This window comes from Rhopalosiphum maidis, chromosome 3 (assembly GCF_003676215.2).
Source record: "Rhopalosiphum maidis isolate BTI-1 chromosome 3, ASM367621v3, whole genome shotgun sequence".
In the NCBI taxonomy this organism is placed as follows: domain Eukaryota; kingdom Metazoa; phylum Arthropoda; class Insecta; order Hemiptera; family Aphididae; genus Rhopalosiphum; species Rhopalosiphum maidis.
The window spans coordinates 52865674-52880926 of record NC_040879.1 but is presented as its reverse complement, the minus strand read 5'-3'; the positions used below and the strand labels follow the sequence as shown (position 1 = coordinate 52880926).

Here is a 15253-nt window from a genome sequence, read left to right as displayed (position 1 = left end):
CACAATAACACCATTTATTGTAATGTACATTGTTTATATACACCTGATACCTCTATTCAATAAATGTGTAAAAATATAAGTAAAGTAAGTTGTTAGGTAACTATACTAATCAACAGTATAAATCAATTAAGCTGTACTTTACACAAACCAAACAATATGCCAAAAATGTATCAATAGTTGGGCAATAAAAAAGTTTTTATTTATTGGAAGAAATATTGTATTATGTACATTCAATAAATATATTATTATAACTAGGTATTGTAAGCATAGATAGGTATTCAACAATATAAACTAAACAGGTAGGTATCTCAAACTAATCGGAATGTAAAAATATTTATCAATTTAACTGAGGATATTAGATAATTAAAATACTATTTTTTAAATATTTTATTTATATTATTATTATTTTATATTTTAAAACAATCACAATGTGGCACTCGTTTAGAATTTAATATCCGTGAGTTTTTCCGACGGCTATTTTATCGGAGTGTGTTTTTTTTTGGGGGGGGAGTGTCCTTGGGGTTTTACTGTGGGTATTTTTATTTTTTTCCTTCTATTGCATTGAGTCGATAACATTATTCTAAATAAGTGGTGTGTTTGTTATACACTTGTACAGACATACTCCTAGAAAAAAATAATAAAATATAATTGCGTCTAGGCGCCGGTCGTAAGGCGCTGCCCGGAGTTTCGTATTTATATCATTAATATAATATGGCGATAAACGCGTGTTTTCGCGGATGTACGCCAAGTGCAAACAGTTTACTGAAAATCGTTTTGGCCATTATTTCACGTCAACGCCGTTGAACGATTGCTGTATTGTTTGCTCCCATCATATTCCCGTCACTAACCGACTGTTTGCTGGTCTTGTGTTTCTGGCGGGTACGGCCCCGATAGATAGGTAGGTAATGCATCATAAATGCATTCATTTTTCCTTTTCGTGTATATACAAATTTCTTTTCGGATCCATTATACGACGTTGAACAGACTTCGGATGCCGTTTCGGTAAACAACCGGCGATTATAATATAATTTAACTAAAAAACGAACGTCACATTTCAATTTTAAACCGTTGTACCCATCAAAGCGTTCAAAGCGGGTACGCCGTCGCAATCGGGTCCGCCGCGGTTGAGCCGCTCGAGATAACAGCCGGACGGTGATAACGCGCGTTGATAAGTGATAACACGGTGTTATCAGTGTTTGTGTTGCGGACGATTGACGACGACGCACGTGCATCGAAACAACAATAATAATATCATTCATTAGGATATCACGGGGCCCACGACCAGACGTTTTTCGATGAAACAGTAAAATACCTGTACGTTCGGTCGGCGTCGGTTGCGACACGCAAGACCGACGACAGTGATCATTCATCGTCGTTGGCCCGCGCTCAAGTCTGCGCACCGGTAGGCAATGACGATGACGACGATAATAATAACGACGACGCGTACACGTGCCGAACGTCTCCGCCGTTTGCTCGCGATTCACAAGTGTTCGCCGTCCGCTGTTTGGCCGCCGGCCATTTCGTCGTGAGATCCGTAGCGTCTTTTTTTTCTCTCTTTTTTTTTTATTATTATTATTATTATTATCGTTAAAGTTTTTATATCTTATAAACAGGACCCGATCGGATCAGAGAGGAACTGCTGCCGCCGCCGCCGCCGCCGCCTTATATTATTATTAGCCGTTATGTAATATTGTTCGAAACCTGGCACGGGTCCCGGCATAGCTGCTGCCGTCGAGCGGTGGTAAACTTCCGAAGCGCTAAATATAGAAACAGTCGACCAAAGAGCCGCAGCACCGACTCGCTCGCCGATTCGGAAATTCAATACAATCGCTGCCGTCTCCCGAGTGTGTGCGTCCTCCGGCCGTGCGTCACAATATTTATAATACATCGTAGGCATCTACGATTATCTTCCGTCCGTTTTTGTATACGCTTCGCTTCAAAAGATGGCCGACGAAGTGCTGGACTCGGTCAAGAAATGCGTGAGCGTCATAAAAGGCGCTAAGACGGACACTGAAAAATTCGCCGCCCTGTTTATGGTCACCAAGACCGTGAAAGCCGAGAAGTGCAACCCTCGCTCCAAGCTTGCCCTGTTCGAAGCCATCGAGTTCAAATTCATCAAGCGTTTGTTGCTCAGCGACGAAGTGCCGGCCGGCTGTCCGCCATTCGTCTACAAGTCTGTAGCGATGAGCATACTCACGGCGCTGTGCAGTGTCCAAGAGGTTGCCACTCATCAAGAAATATTACAGAACGTTGACGTGTTCCTAGACATTGTGATTGGCGAGGGCGATGAAGACGAAGATGAAGTGGACGAGGACAATCTCATGCTGGTCAATGAGGCTTACAAGTGTTTAAATTTTATTGCAACATTTGACCAAGGCTTAAAAGCACTGTTTGACGTCGACACAGTTGGAAAAATGTGTAAGGTGTATTCAACAAAAAGCTTTCAAACAGACGAAGCATTGTCATTGCTCGTGACTGTCGTTGAAAAGTTTGGTCCGCCTTCATGGGAAAACAATGTCCAAAACTTTAATACGCTGATGAACATCCTGGCAGTAGATTTTGAAACTGATCACAGTGAACGGAAATTTAAATTATGTTCAATACTTTCGCCTTTATTAGGCAATTGCCCAGTGGAAATCGTACAAGACACTTGCGATAATGAAATTTGGCCATCCAAATTATTCTTAGGACTGCGAGACATATTGACCAGTAAGCTTGTTAAAGCACAACGAGATCCAGCCATCAAGTTAGCATCGCAAATGCTTACAACGTTTGGTGCTGAATGGTCTCTGCAAGATGAAGCAAAACCAAAAGTATTTTTCTTGATGTTAATACATTTGGCTTCAATTGAAATACGTATGCAATTAGAAGATAAAAAATTTGAACAGGTACCTACTATCTATTATTATGTTATTATTATCTATTTCTTACATTTTATTAACATTTTGAATATAATTGCATTCATAATATTACATTTTAGTTTAAAAAGTTAATTTGGTTTCTAAAATGTATGATATGTTTATAAATATCTACCTATTATGGGTACATTAGTATACATTACCTATTTACCTATGTACAATAATATTTTAATCAGTTTATGTTTTTCACAACTAATTTATGGTATTCAAGTATGAGTTATTTTATAAACATTTATTGAAATTACTTATTTAATACCATAGACACCTAATTATAACAAATTAAAAAGATTTTCTGTAAAAAAAAAAGTAACTGGCAAGTGTTTAATTTTTATTTATTTTTAATAATTGAATTTTTAGTTAGAATTGCTAAAAAACCTCTATGAACCCATAACATTTTATGTTGGATGTATTCCAATAAAATGTTAGTTCTGTGTAGAATATTGTAAATACAATTTATTACTGTGTATTTTTGTAAAATTAATTTTATTTTTTTTCTAAATGTAACACAATAAGTGTAAAATATACCTAAAGTGAAAAATAATTCATTGGGTTAATAAACAATTAATAACATTTTATTAAAGAACTACCTATTAATTGTAGGTATCTGTCTTAATTATTTTTTTTTAAATTTTATATAAAAATAAACATTTATTTATTTATTTTCTACTATAGGTACTTAAATACTTTGGATTACAATTTCTAATGTAAAATAATGTATACTTGCATTTATATCATACCTAACAATTTTTATCAGTTTCTATCTTTGGTACTTATAAAACTTACAAAAATACAAAATTATTACTGTTTGGTTAAAGTTCAGTATTTATATTTTCTGAATTCATTTTATTAAATCCTCTAAAATCTTAAAATGTTTCTATCCATTATCTATTTACCGGAATACCATAATATCATATACCTAATTGTTATTGATGAATTGTTGTAGAATTTTAAACATTATTTACTTATTATTTTAAAATACAATATTTTAGAAAGGTAGTGAAATGCTTATCATATTTAAAGCTTACCTATATAATTTGTTTTTTTTTTTTATTATTATTGTTTTTATACCAAAACAATATTGTAATTAATAAAAAATTGACGGTGAAATATATACCTACAAAATGTGTAACCATATTTTAATAAATAAATTTTGTTTTTTCTAGGTATTGGCCATAGAAAATTTACTTGGTTCATGTTTCACAATTCTAGAAATATCAATTGCTTTCTTATCGGCAGACACTTTAGATTTGGAACAAAAAGAAAAACAGCAAACATATACAGCACTTAAAGGAGCATTTACTGCAGTATTAAATCTTCTAAAAACTTTGTCTGTATCTAAGAAACCATTAGAAGTCAAAGATAAATGTTTTGTGTGTTTGATGCTCATGTCACTTTCTGCATGGCTGACGCTAGAAACATCTGCAATGAAACCTGCCGTAAACAATATTTTGCCATTTGCTTTACAGATCGCCAACGAATCGTTCTTTGCGTATCGTGCACGTTACATATCTGAAAATGTCAAATCTGAAGATAAGCTAGTGACATATGATCCTCTGAGTTCCATAGACGTATTGAGGGCATTCTTACCAGCTCTATGTCATATAACAGTGGATGACAAGGGTCGTGCAATATTATTACAAATTAAACAAGAAGAGGTGTTGCAAGAATGTTTAGCTTTTCATTGGTCAATCGCCCATTATAAAAAACCATTGATACCAAAATCTGAAAGATGTAAACCCAGAGGACCAGAACCCGAAATTCCAGCCGAACGTCTGAAAAAAATGGCTGACTCTAGAGGTGCAATTATTAGCATATGTAATACATTTATGAACATTTGCGTACTAGAAGTAGATCACGTAAAAAACAGTCCATTGTTTTTTACCCTCATGAAGTTTGTGTTTGATAATCTACCCGAATTAAAGAACAATCATGAAAACCTTGTTGTGTATGGCAACATGGCCGTTTTGGGCCTATTGCTTCTGAAATTGAAGACTGCGTACATTAAGAAAAACGACTTCTCTATTTGCCGTTACATACAGTCAACCATTCGATTTTTGTGGGATGCATACACAGTTGATGAAAACAGCAACAGTTCACGATTTGCATTAGGTCAGTTGGTCGTGACCATGAATTATAAAGAATCGTGGATGGAGTTGCAAGAGTTATGGTTTTTGGGCATGCAAAATCTTAGTGGTATTTTAACTCTTGTTCCGTGGATATCAGAATTTGCAATCGAAAGCGGTTGGGCAGAAGGCATCATAGACATGTTGGTGAAAATTAAGCCGGGCTCACTACCAACCAATGTAAAATATGCTTATGAAGATTTACTGTGTCGCCTTATTGATGCAAACAGTGATTTGGTAGCCACACTCAAGAAAAAAGACGCTATTACAGCTTGCCGAGGTCATAAATTTATGGAATTGGGTAAAAAATTATTTGGAGAATAATTATATTGTCATAAAACCATTTGTATTTTATTTTCTATAGCATTTATACTTTTAAACATTTTCATTTTATTATATACAAAAAAGAAAAAGATACAATTATATATTGTAGTATTTGAATCAAAAAGCATATTCAATTAAGGACTAATATTAATGATAAGGACAAATATTTAAAAATATATTTTTAATTTTATGAAATTATGAAACAGTAATAATTTTTTATTTGTGTGTCTATTAAATAAAATATGGCCTATGTACCACTTCGAACAGAGTAATCTTTAATTAATTATTATTCCAGGTTAAAAATAGTTTTTCTTGATGAAAATGTTTATTATATATTTTTGAAAGTATTAGACATATTTAGTTTTTAATATTATTATTATTTTAATTTTTTTTTTTTTTTTTTTGGATAAAACGTTTGTAATGACTGATATTCTTTTTTTGTTATTTTTTTCAAATTATGGGCACAATTACATGAAACCAAATTGTATTTCTATGTCAGTATAGATACATCAGCATTATCATCATATTGATGTCGCTGTATGTAACAAATAACTACATTTCATTATTAATTCTAGTCATTTATAATATTCTTACCGATTTTTGGTTTGACCTACACACATAATATTATGTGGCTTATATTTTATTTATACCATACATTATTGTAATGCAAATAGTGCAATTGTTATAAAAATAGTCTTCAATAGTGAATATGAGTAGCATTTATGAATCTATAACATTGTTTTCTAAGTAATAAAATAATTCGATGACGGAACAATTTTATTTCTAAGTGTAGCCATTTATAATGATTAACAATGAATAAACGGATCGAATATTCTTTAAGCACAATAAAAATGAAATTAAAATTGTTTACCCATTAAAACGGTTGTTACACACAGATACATAATATTTTAATAGATTAATAACAAAGTCTTTAATTCATATTTGGTTATGACATGACTTCATTTTTGTTTATACATAATATAATATTATAATGTCTATATATTATGCACATTAATACACAGTTTCTAAATGATCTATTTTTACTAAATATACTTTCATTTTGAGTTATGTATTATGCCTACATGGGTTGTATAAATTATTGTATTTTTTATGATTTAAATGCAACACTTCACGTATGAGACACAAATAACAACTAAGTGAAAATACAGATATATGTAAGGCAATACAATATTATTTCTTTTTGCTCATCATTGTTCATACGAAACACACACATTCACAAATAATTGATCTAAGTGCATATTGATTTATTTACGAGTATTAATTTTTATAAATCAACTATATTATTGCCTTTGTAGCATTATGGCATTATAATATGATATATTGTTGTATTGTACCTATACATTACAGGTGTATATATGTATATTATATATATATATATCATTTTTATGTGAGGCATATGACTCTCATGATATCATAATACCTATATGGCTATATTAAACAGGCTTTATATTTATTTTATATGTTGTATAATTTACAGGTAATCTATCGATTCAGTTTAACACAAATATATATACATATTTTGAAAAATTTCAGATTGATCTTTTAAATTGAGTAACGCATAATTGTTGTATTTTTTTCCGTGCTTTTGGTAAGTTATTAATTTGCCCTTATTTTCCACACATTTTCTTGCAGAAGGAGCAAATACACCAAAATTGTTAACTCTGAACAGAACTTTCAACTTATTGATTAGAAATATCATCTACTTGATAACTGGTAAAGTGTATTATTGTTTGATAGGTTTCCATAAGTATATTCTTCAACCTATTTATTACAGGAAATTTATTGAATAATGTAAATAGTTTTAAGTTTTTAAATTTATCAAAATCAATTTGGATTAAGGTTAGGCAGGTACCTAATTAGTTGACTGTGTTAAAACAATAAATCACGCCCGAAACTTGAACTCGCATGCAAATTTTTAATTATCATGTAGATATAGAAAACAATTGTGTCGAAAAAATACAACTATCTTAGTAGTTTGATATTTGTATGCGGTAAATTTTTTTGCAATTTGAATTTGATATTTCTAAAAATTCTAAAACTGCGGGAAATATGACCACAGCACTCGATCTAATTCTCATACCTATACATGATTGTACACAGTGGCGGCGCCAGTATTATTTTTAGGTAGGGCCAATGGGATGTCAACAATTATACGATAGGGCCACAAAAATGAAAAATGAGTACATATTGGTATATTGGTATATTATTATAATATAATGTCTAAGGTTAGGCCAGTGGTAGGACCATGGCCCTACCTTGCCCATGCCCATTCCTGGCGCCGCTACTGATTATACGTGTCTATATAGTTAAGTATACGAAGTGATCTGGATAGTGACTGCAGTCTATACTATAAAATTAAATATGAACCGTACAAGTCATACATAAATCATATATTACGTGGACACCATATTAACAATAATAATTATTATACTTTACTCCGCTATTTCCTTCTAAAATCTAGACGATCATAGTGCAATAAAAAAGTGCTCTCCCAGTCATTTTATGTTTTCTAATAAACAATTTAAATTATTATTTTTAACGAATAAATAAATATTTTGTACATACCCATAGTTGCTAATATGGGTATGCTTTAAACTTATAGTTAGATACATGTACATGCTATTTTATACGTATATGTCGTATCAACTTAAAAACACTAGGTAATAGATATATTAATTAGTAGTAATAATAACAAAATTTGAATGCGTTGTGGTACCAGCACCTTGGTTGTGTTCGTGATTATTATACTTTACTCAAGTTAAACGTGCAGATAATTCATAAAAAAGAGAACCTATTATGTGATTCGTTTTTTACTCAAACAATTAAAAAATCAAACAATGTAAAAATAGAGGTATTTAAATTGACAACATATTATAGTTTTGAAACATTAATACAGAGATGAGGTTTAAGCTACTTTGATGGTCTGCTTCTATGTATAACATTATGTTGATACCTACACCTATATAATATATAGGTATTATTTTTTTATGATGTTTTAATTTTATATCGGACAGGATTATCTGTACGTTATAGGTATCATTGGGTGCATGTAAGTACTAAAATGTAACAATAATATTGAAAATACACTATAGGTAGGTAACATATAAATAACAGGTGCCTACCAATGTAAATGTACACATAATCGCGTTTATTATTATATACAATTAAATATAATTAGGGCTGAGATTTTGATACAATGATACGACGTAATCTGTTTCAATTGTGTTGTAAATCATAGGTAGCTTTAGTGCTTTACAAATGTTTATGCGTTTCTGTTTATTTTTATTTTGTTTCTTCAACCAATTTGATAAAATTAATCTTTTAAGATCATTTTCACAATTTATATCCCACGCGTAACATTCGTCGACCACCGTTCTCGTATCTAAAACACATTTAAAGAGGCGAAAACAATATTATATTTATTTTAATTTTCCTATTACCACTAGGCTATGTATTATTATAATATATATAGTTTTTCACTTCCCAAACTCAAAGAATTACATTTTCGGATATATTATCAAGTCTTTTTTGCTCATTTATTTATTTATATATTTTTTTTAGGGCATTAAAATCCCAGCCCTAAAATAATAATACATATAATATTGCATTGTTATAATATATGTATATATGTGATACGTGTATACGAGAGAAGGAATACTGAAGAAAGATAAAAAGGCGGAGGACCGGTGGCTTGGGCACACTCCGAGACAGCACTAGAATGTCCTCAGGGTTGGCCATACTGGATTATCGGCTGCGATCCGCTAATGGGGTTGAACATGGCGGAGTTCGGCATATTCTGCTCTTCCTGTGACGCGTACTCGGTATTATATTGCGGAGCTGTGCGCTGTGTGAACATCTGACCGTTACTGTTACCGGCCATGACTTGTCCTGTCCCCGCCTGGGGCTGCATATTATTATAGCCCATTCCACCATAGTTGGGGGGTGACATTTTAGGATTGAAGGCGTAATTCGGAGGCTGCATACCCTGCTGCGGCGAATAATACTGGCCACCGTATTCAGTTGGATTCTGCTGGTTCTTGAGGGTTTCCGGCACCAAAAGTCTCCGTCCAAAATTAAGGATAGCATTGGTTCCGTTCGAGCCCAGGTCGAACACTGTCTGCGCCCCCGATTGGGTTTGATCAAATATTTTGCCAACTACACTCTTGAACGCGGTGGTTAAACCTTCCTTTACGCCCTCGCCGTATCTGCCAAACTTGTCGACCGTGTTGAATATCATTTCCGCCGGCTTCTGGACTATCTGCATAGGATTCGCCGGCATAATATTCTTCAACATGTGCACGGGCTGCAGTAGTTCTCCTGTAAACAACGAGTGGCGGTATAGTATGATAGGTAATAACTAACAAATTATCATAATTATCCTTCTAAACCGGAGGTATTCAACCGTTTTAAGCGCTGTCTTAGGTAACCTAATTTTTTTTAAAGTCTCGTGTGCTTCGTTTATAATTAAAAACCGTGTAGTATAAAATATGATTAAATATGTATTAAAATATATAATAGGTACGTATTACGATTAAAACGTGTTCGCAGGCTTAAAATAAACACAAGATAGCTGAAGACGTTTAACAGTACTTATATGTGATAATGAAGTTTAAAAATTACATTGAAAAATAGTTTTTCTAGCTGATAGAATGGATTTAATAGATTAATTTTAATAGAATCGATAAAATTTTTCATTTGATATCATAATTCCATGACCATGTACAATTTTAATGTCTTAATATACAACTTGGTAGTACCGTTTTCAGTAAAGGGGTAAGTTCCTATACACGTGGGAGAAAAAGAAAATTTAGAACTTTCATCTTTGGTTTTATAGCCTTAATTTATTCCTTAGATTTTTATTTTTGCCATTCAAAGATTAAACTCTTTTCCGTTTGAAAAGTAAAAAAGAAAAACAGATATTCCTAAGATACTTAAAAATTAGAAAAAAAATGTTATAGATTAGCTGTAATTTTCTTAGCGTTCCACACAATTATTTAATATCGATAATCCTGCAAATCTTAAGGGCGACCCCTTCAGATATCAGGATTGATTTTTGTCAACGAATTACTGTTCGGGATAATTTAAATTATAATGGTAGGTACCTACCTGGATTCATAAATGAATTTAACTGGCTCGGAAAACTTGGTACATTGCTTGACGTTTGGATCGAAACTTCATACCCGTTGCCACTATTGCCGTTCATATAATATGGCATTTGGTTTGGTCTCTGGCCCTGTTGGTCCATGGGTAGCCTTAAAGGAAAGTGGTGATTCGGAGAAAGTCTTTGTGAATGTGGCGGTAACTGCATCATTGGTTTCTGTTGCATCGGTAGTGGATATTGGTGATGGTTATACAAAGGATTTTGCTGTTTATTTAAATGGTTTTTTGGGTTATTCAAATGGTGTTGAGGGTTATTTAAATAGTTTTGTGGATTATTCGTAGGTTCGTTAGCCGATGGGAGAACATTCCATGTATTTTGGACTGGTGGCCGATTTGTCTGCAATGATGGTGAATTTGAAATCATTCCTTGAGATGGGTTAGTTTCAACGAAGCTTGGCGCCTGTGGTGGACCACCAGTCTGCATGGGTAATTGAGACTGTTGAGAACCAGTTACCACAGGTAAACTACCGGAAAACATTGGTACTCGGTCACCGATCGGTATATTCGATGAACCTGCACCATTGCTCAGTTGTTGTGTTATTGGTCTTGACCCAAAGTCAGGATTAATTACTTCTTTAGTAATTTTGTTTATACTTGGTTGTATACTATTTTCCATCATATTTAATGGACCCATTATTCCAGATGATTGTGGCTGATTTGGTGGTGGTTGCTGTGGTGGTGGTTGCTGTGATAGTGATAGTGGTTGCTCTGGTGGTGATAGTGGTTGCTGTGGTGGTGATAGTAGTTGTTGCTGTTCTTGTTGCTGTTCACGCTGTTGTAGTATTTTTAGATTTGATAATTGTTGGGAATATTTTTGTGCGTACTTTTGCTCTTCTTCTATTGCAGCTTGGCAGTGTACATAATTCTAAAATATCACATATATAATTATATTATTAAGATAACGTGAAATAAAATATTTAACTTTGATTGTGTAAATATTTACTATTTATGAATATTATTACCATTCAACTGTATAATAAACTATACATTTATAACTGTAAAAACCTAACACACACACACACATGTATAATTTAAAATTATATATTATATACACTTATTTAATTTAAGTTTTTCCCAATAAGTATTCAAATGTACTCAAAAACATCTTTAAAACATTTATATAATTTAAATAAAAGTATTAAGTATGATATTCAAGAATAACACAGTACAATAGCATGAATGCATGCATGATATAATATTATTATTATGTCAATATTATGTCAACATTTTTATTAAAATGAATAATGATTAATATAATATTACGTCGTTTTCACATAACCGTGTCCAGACTTTTACAGTAGGTGACGCTAAAACGAGTGAAGCCTAAAGTATTCAAAATGATTTTAAAATAGAATAGTATTGTCAGTATTAGAAAAAAATTAAGAATACCGCGCTATATACGCAATATACTAACGATATACATAATACGCATATAGTTGCCTACTGACTTTTCCGTGACGAGACACGGTTATATAGTATTACTCATATCATCAATGATTAATATTATAATAGTTTTGTACTACAGACTGTAACAGAAGAAAATATATTATGAATGGTTTTTATATTTTTAATATAATCGATAGTAACATCATACGTCCTTAGTTCCATACCCAGTAATAATAAGTGTTTGAAATATTTCATTTTCAAATTTTAATATAGTATGTACATATACCTACTATTGTACTGTAAATATTGAGTATTTCTGTGTGATATACGATTTATATTTTATTTATCTATTTATCTATTTATCTATTTATTTTTTGTAGAAATATTTTTAGTTATTTTTATAATATTATAAAAAACGATCATTAATGAGTAAAAATAAAGCTTATTAAAATAAAAAAAAAACTAATTATCAAACATTAATAGCGACAACCCCTCCTCCCTATCCGTAAATACGCCTATGGTTTTCTAGTTAACATGTTACATCGTTTGTGTTATAATAAATCTAAATTTAAAAATGTTAACTTTAATTATTTTTTAACGGAACAAAATAATTAATTAAACAATAATGTAATGCGGACCAGCGTGTGAATGATATACAACTTCAAGGAGCCACGAGAATATTAAAATTTGTATTTCCCTTGAGTTCATCATCGGCACACTGATTATATATGATAAATTTAATAGTATCGATCCTTGATCGATCGCCTACGCCGTAATCTTTAGAGCTAATAGCATCGTATTTGGATAAGTGAAATAATAATAGTAATACTTTCCGCTTAATCATATTTATTATTAATGTACTTTATATACTATTATTTACTTGTGAAAAGTTATTCACAGATTGTATATATATTTCAAATAAATTATAAATACATATAAGTATATAACTATAACATATTGCTTATAATTTATATATAATATATAGAGGTAAAATAATTATGAATATTTTTTCATTTAAATAATAGCATCGCTAAAATAATAATAACATCAATACAGTAAATATATAAACCCTGGAAGTAAATCGAAAGTATCCACCTTCCTAATTATTCAATTCATAGTGAATGTAGTTTTCTAATGTTATGGCCTTATAGCACTGAGGTATGGTAATGTATGTCGTATTAACGATCAACGCATATTAAGCTAAATTAAAACAAAAATTGGGAACTAGGTCTGCTGTGTATATTCATATATTATATATATAATTATTATATGGATAGAGAAAGTTCAAAGGGCACCTCCGTCATTGAGTAGGTCACTATATCGATTTTGAGCAAACGAGACGAGTGGATCAAATTTATTTCCAAAGATATTTTATGTTACGTTATTATATTATAAAGGGTGACAATATATTTGATGGAAATAATGATATAGGCCAGTAATAAATCAATATTTCTATAATATCGTAGTCGAAACGAAAAAAACCTCATATGCATTTAAGATTTTTAGAATTTGAAATCCCTGGAATCAGAAAAAAAATAAGTTATAATTTTATAAAATAATCTCCTATGTTGGCCGTCTCGTCGTACAAATAATGAAAAATAATAAATGAAACACATAATATTATATTGCAGGTTACCAGCCGCTACTTATATATAGATCGTTTATGAAATACTTTTTATGTGCGATTAAAAATTTAAAAAACGAATCCATCGGTCGTTCGAAAAATCTCCTATATAATCTTGGCAAAAATACCATAGCTATATATTATTATTATGCGATAAAACATCGAACGTGGCAAAACATTGTCAATATAATACTTCCACTGCAAACATTGAATTTCGATAGCAATTTTTTTCTATACATAAAATAACACTCGCGGCGTTGCCAGCCTAAGACTTGATAAAATAGCGTCAAAATTTGTTTCTGTAGATCGTAAACATTTATTTTTTATATTTTTTAAACCCATTTTTGTGTGTCCTAAAAAATCTAGGGTCTTAGATCGGACTCTATGTCGTGTCAACGACTCATATGATATTGACACGCGCGCAAAACAAGTGGTCGGGCGATGCATATTACTATATACGTATACTAGTTACCGACCTGATTTGCGAAGATCGCGACGAGCAGCCAGAGGACAGTCGCGGCGGCGAGTCGGCTGCAAGTTTTTTTACCGTCGACGGCCATCGTCGTCGTCGTCGTTGTCGTCTTAGTGGCAATCACGTGACGTGACGCGTAACTGATGCGGAAGAAACGAAAAAAATTAACCAGAACAGAAATGTCGTCGGGCAATATCATCGACCGCGCTGTGGTGATGTAAATTATGTCGTCGCAATCGGTACCGTTTTTATATAGGTACGACGAGCTTTGCGGGTTGGCGTGTTTGCGTACGATATGTTTTGTCGGAGCGGATCTTTTGTGTTCGCCAAATCGCCGAGCAGATGTGACAGGTCGCGTGATCGTGACGTTTTTTGTTCGCGCGATAATAGCAAAATAACAACTACGACCACGACGACGACGACGGCGGCGGCGATGATGATATTATTATAGTCGTCGCGTGTGTTAACGAATTATAACAAATATTGTACGATGTGAACAACGTTGTTTTGTCACATCAATATTATACTGTATTACTTTGTTATTGTAGAACCGACTCGGACGGACGGTCGGAAAACGCGCGGTCTATACCGCGGTTTGGGTATAAGAGACGGTACAGTGGTCTCGGCGCGGCGGAGGAACCGTATATTATTACAATAGTCGCGGTGCGGACGAGACGACGGGCGACTCTGCGCGGTGACGAGAGGTGTTAGGGATTTTTTTCGTTGCGGTTCGACGACGGTTCCGCGGGGACCGACCGTGCGCACGACTGTCGGTTGACATGACGGCGTCGACGTGGTCGCGCGTAGAGGTATACCTGTCGCACGGACGGACGGACGGACCCGCGGGTCGTAGGCGCGAGAAAAATAAACACGCCGCGTGATTTACCCGCCGTCCGTCGCTGTGTGACGGTACGCGCGCGGGCCGTGCGGTGTGTTGACGCAACGCGTGTAGTGTTACGTGTAATATGCGCACACCGACCCCGTCGCGTGAAGCTTAGCGATCATCATCATCATTTGTCGTTACATATTATAATGTACTCGCGTATATTATCATTGCGACGATCGAAATTTGACAGGTGTCGGTTACCGTGGCGGTTCATATACACGTATAGTCAATATACGCGTACTTAATGATCTCGCGGGTACCCGTGTAAAATAATGTATGACATACCGTCGTGTGTATGCAAAACGCGCGGTATGTGTGATGGTAGAAAAAAAATATAAC

The 15253-nt window shown here is 33.3% G+C and overlaps 2 protein-coding genes across 2 annotated transcripts; one reads left to right on the top strand and one right to left on the bottom strand.

Moving 5' to 3' along the window:
• Nucleotides 1–1246: 1246 nt before the first annotated feature.
• Nucleotides 1247–5648, top strand: LOC113557963 (neurochondrin homolog). The gene is made up of 3 exons (XM_026963501.2): nucleotides 1247–1534; nucleotides 1614–2888; nucleotides 4082–5648. The coding sequence occupies exons 2-3, from the start codon at nucleotides 1944–1946 to the stop codon at nucleotides 5363–5365; spliced, it is 2229 nt and encodes a 742-aa protein (XP_026819302.1). The 5' UTR covers nucleotides 1247–1534; nucleotides 1614–1943; the 3' UTR covers nucleotides 5366–5648.
• A 2113-nt stretch (nucleotides 5649–7761) lies between these two features.
• LOC113558433 (transcription factor mef2A-like) lies at nucleotides 7762–14795 on the bottom strand. The gene is made up of 3 exons (XM_026963889.1): nucleotides 14033–14795; nucleotides 10493–11411; nucleotides 7762–9703 (listed from the first exon to the last, which is right to left on the bottom strand). Exons 1-3 carry the CDS (start codon nucleotides 14225–14227, stop codon nucleotides 9111–9113), a joined length of 1707 nt encoding a protein of 568 aa, XP_026819690.1. The 5' UTR covers nucleotides 14228–14795; the 3' UTR covers nucleotides 7762–9110.
• Between the last annotated feature and the right edge of the window lie 458 nt (nucleotides 14796–15253).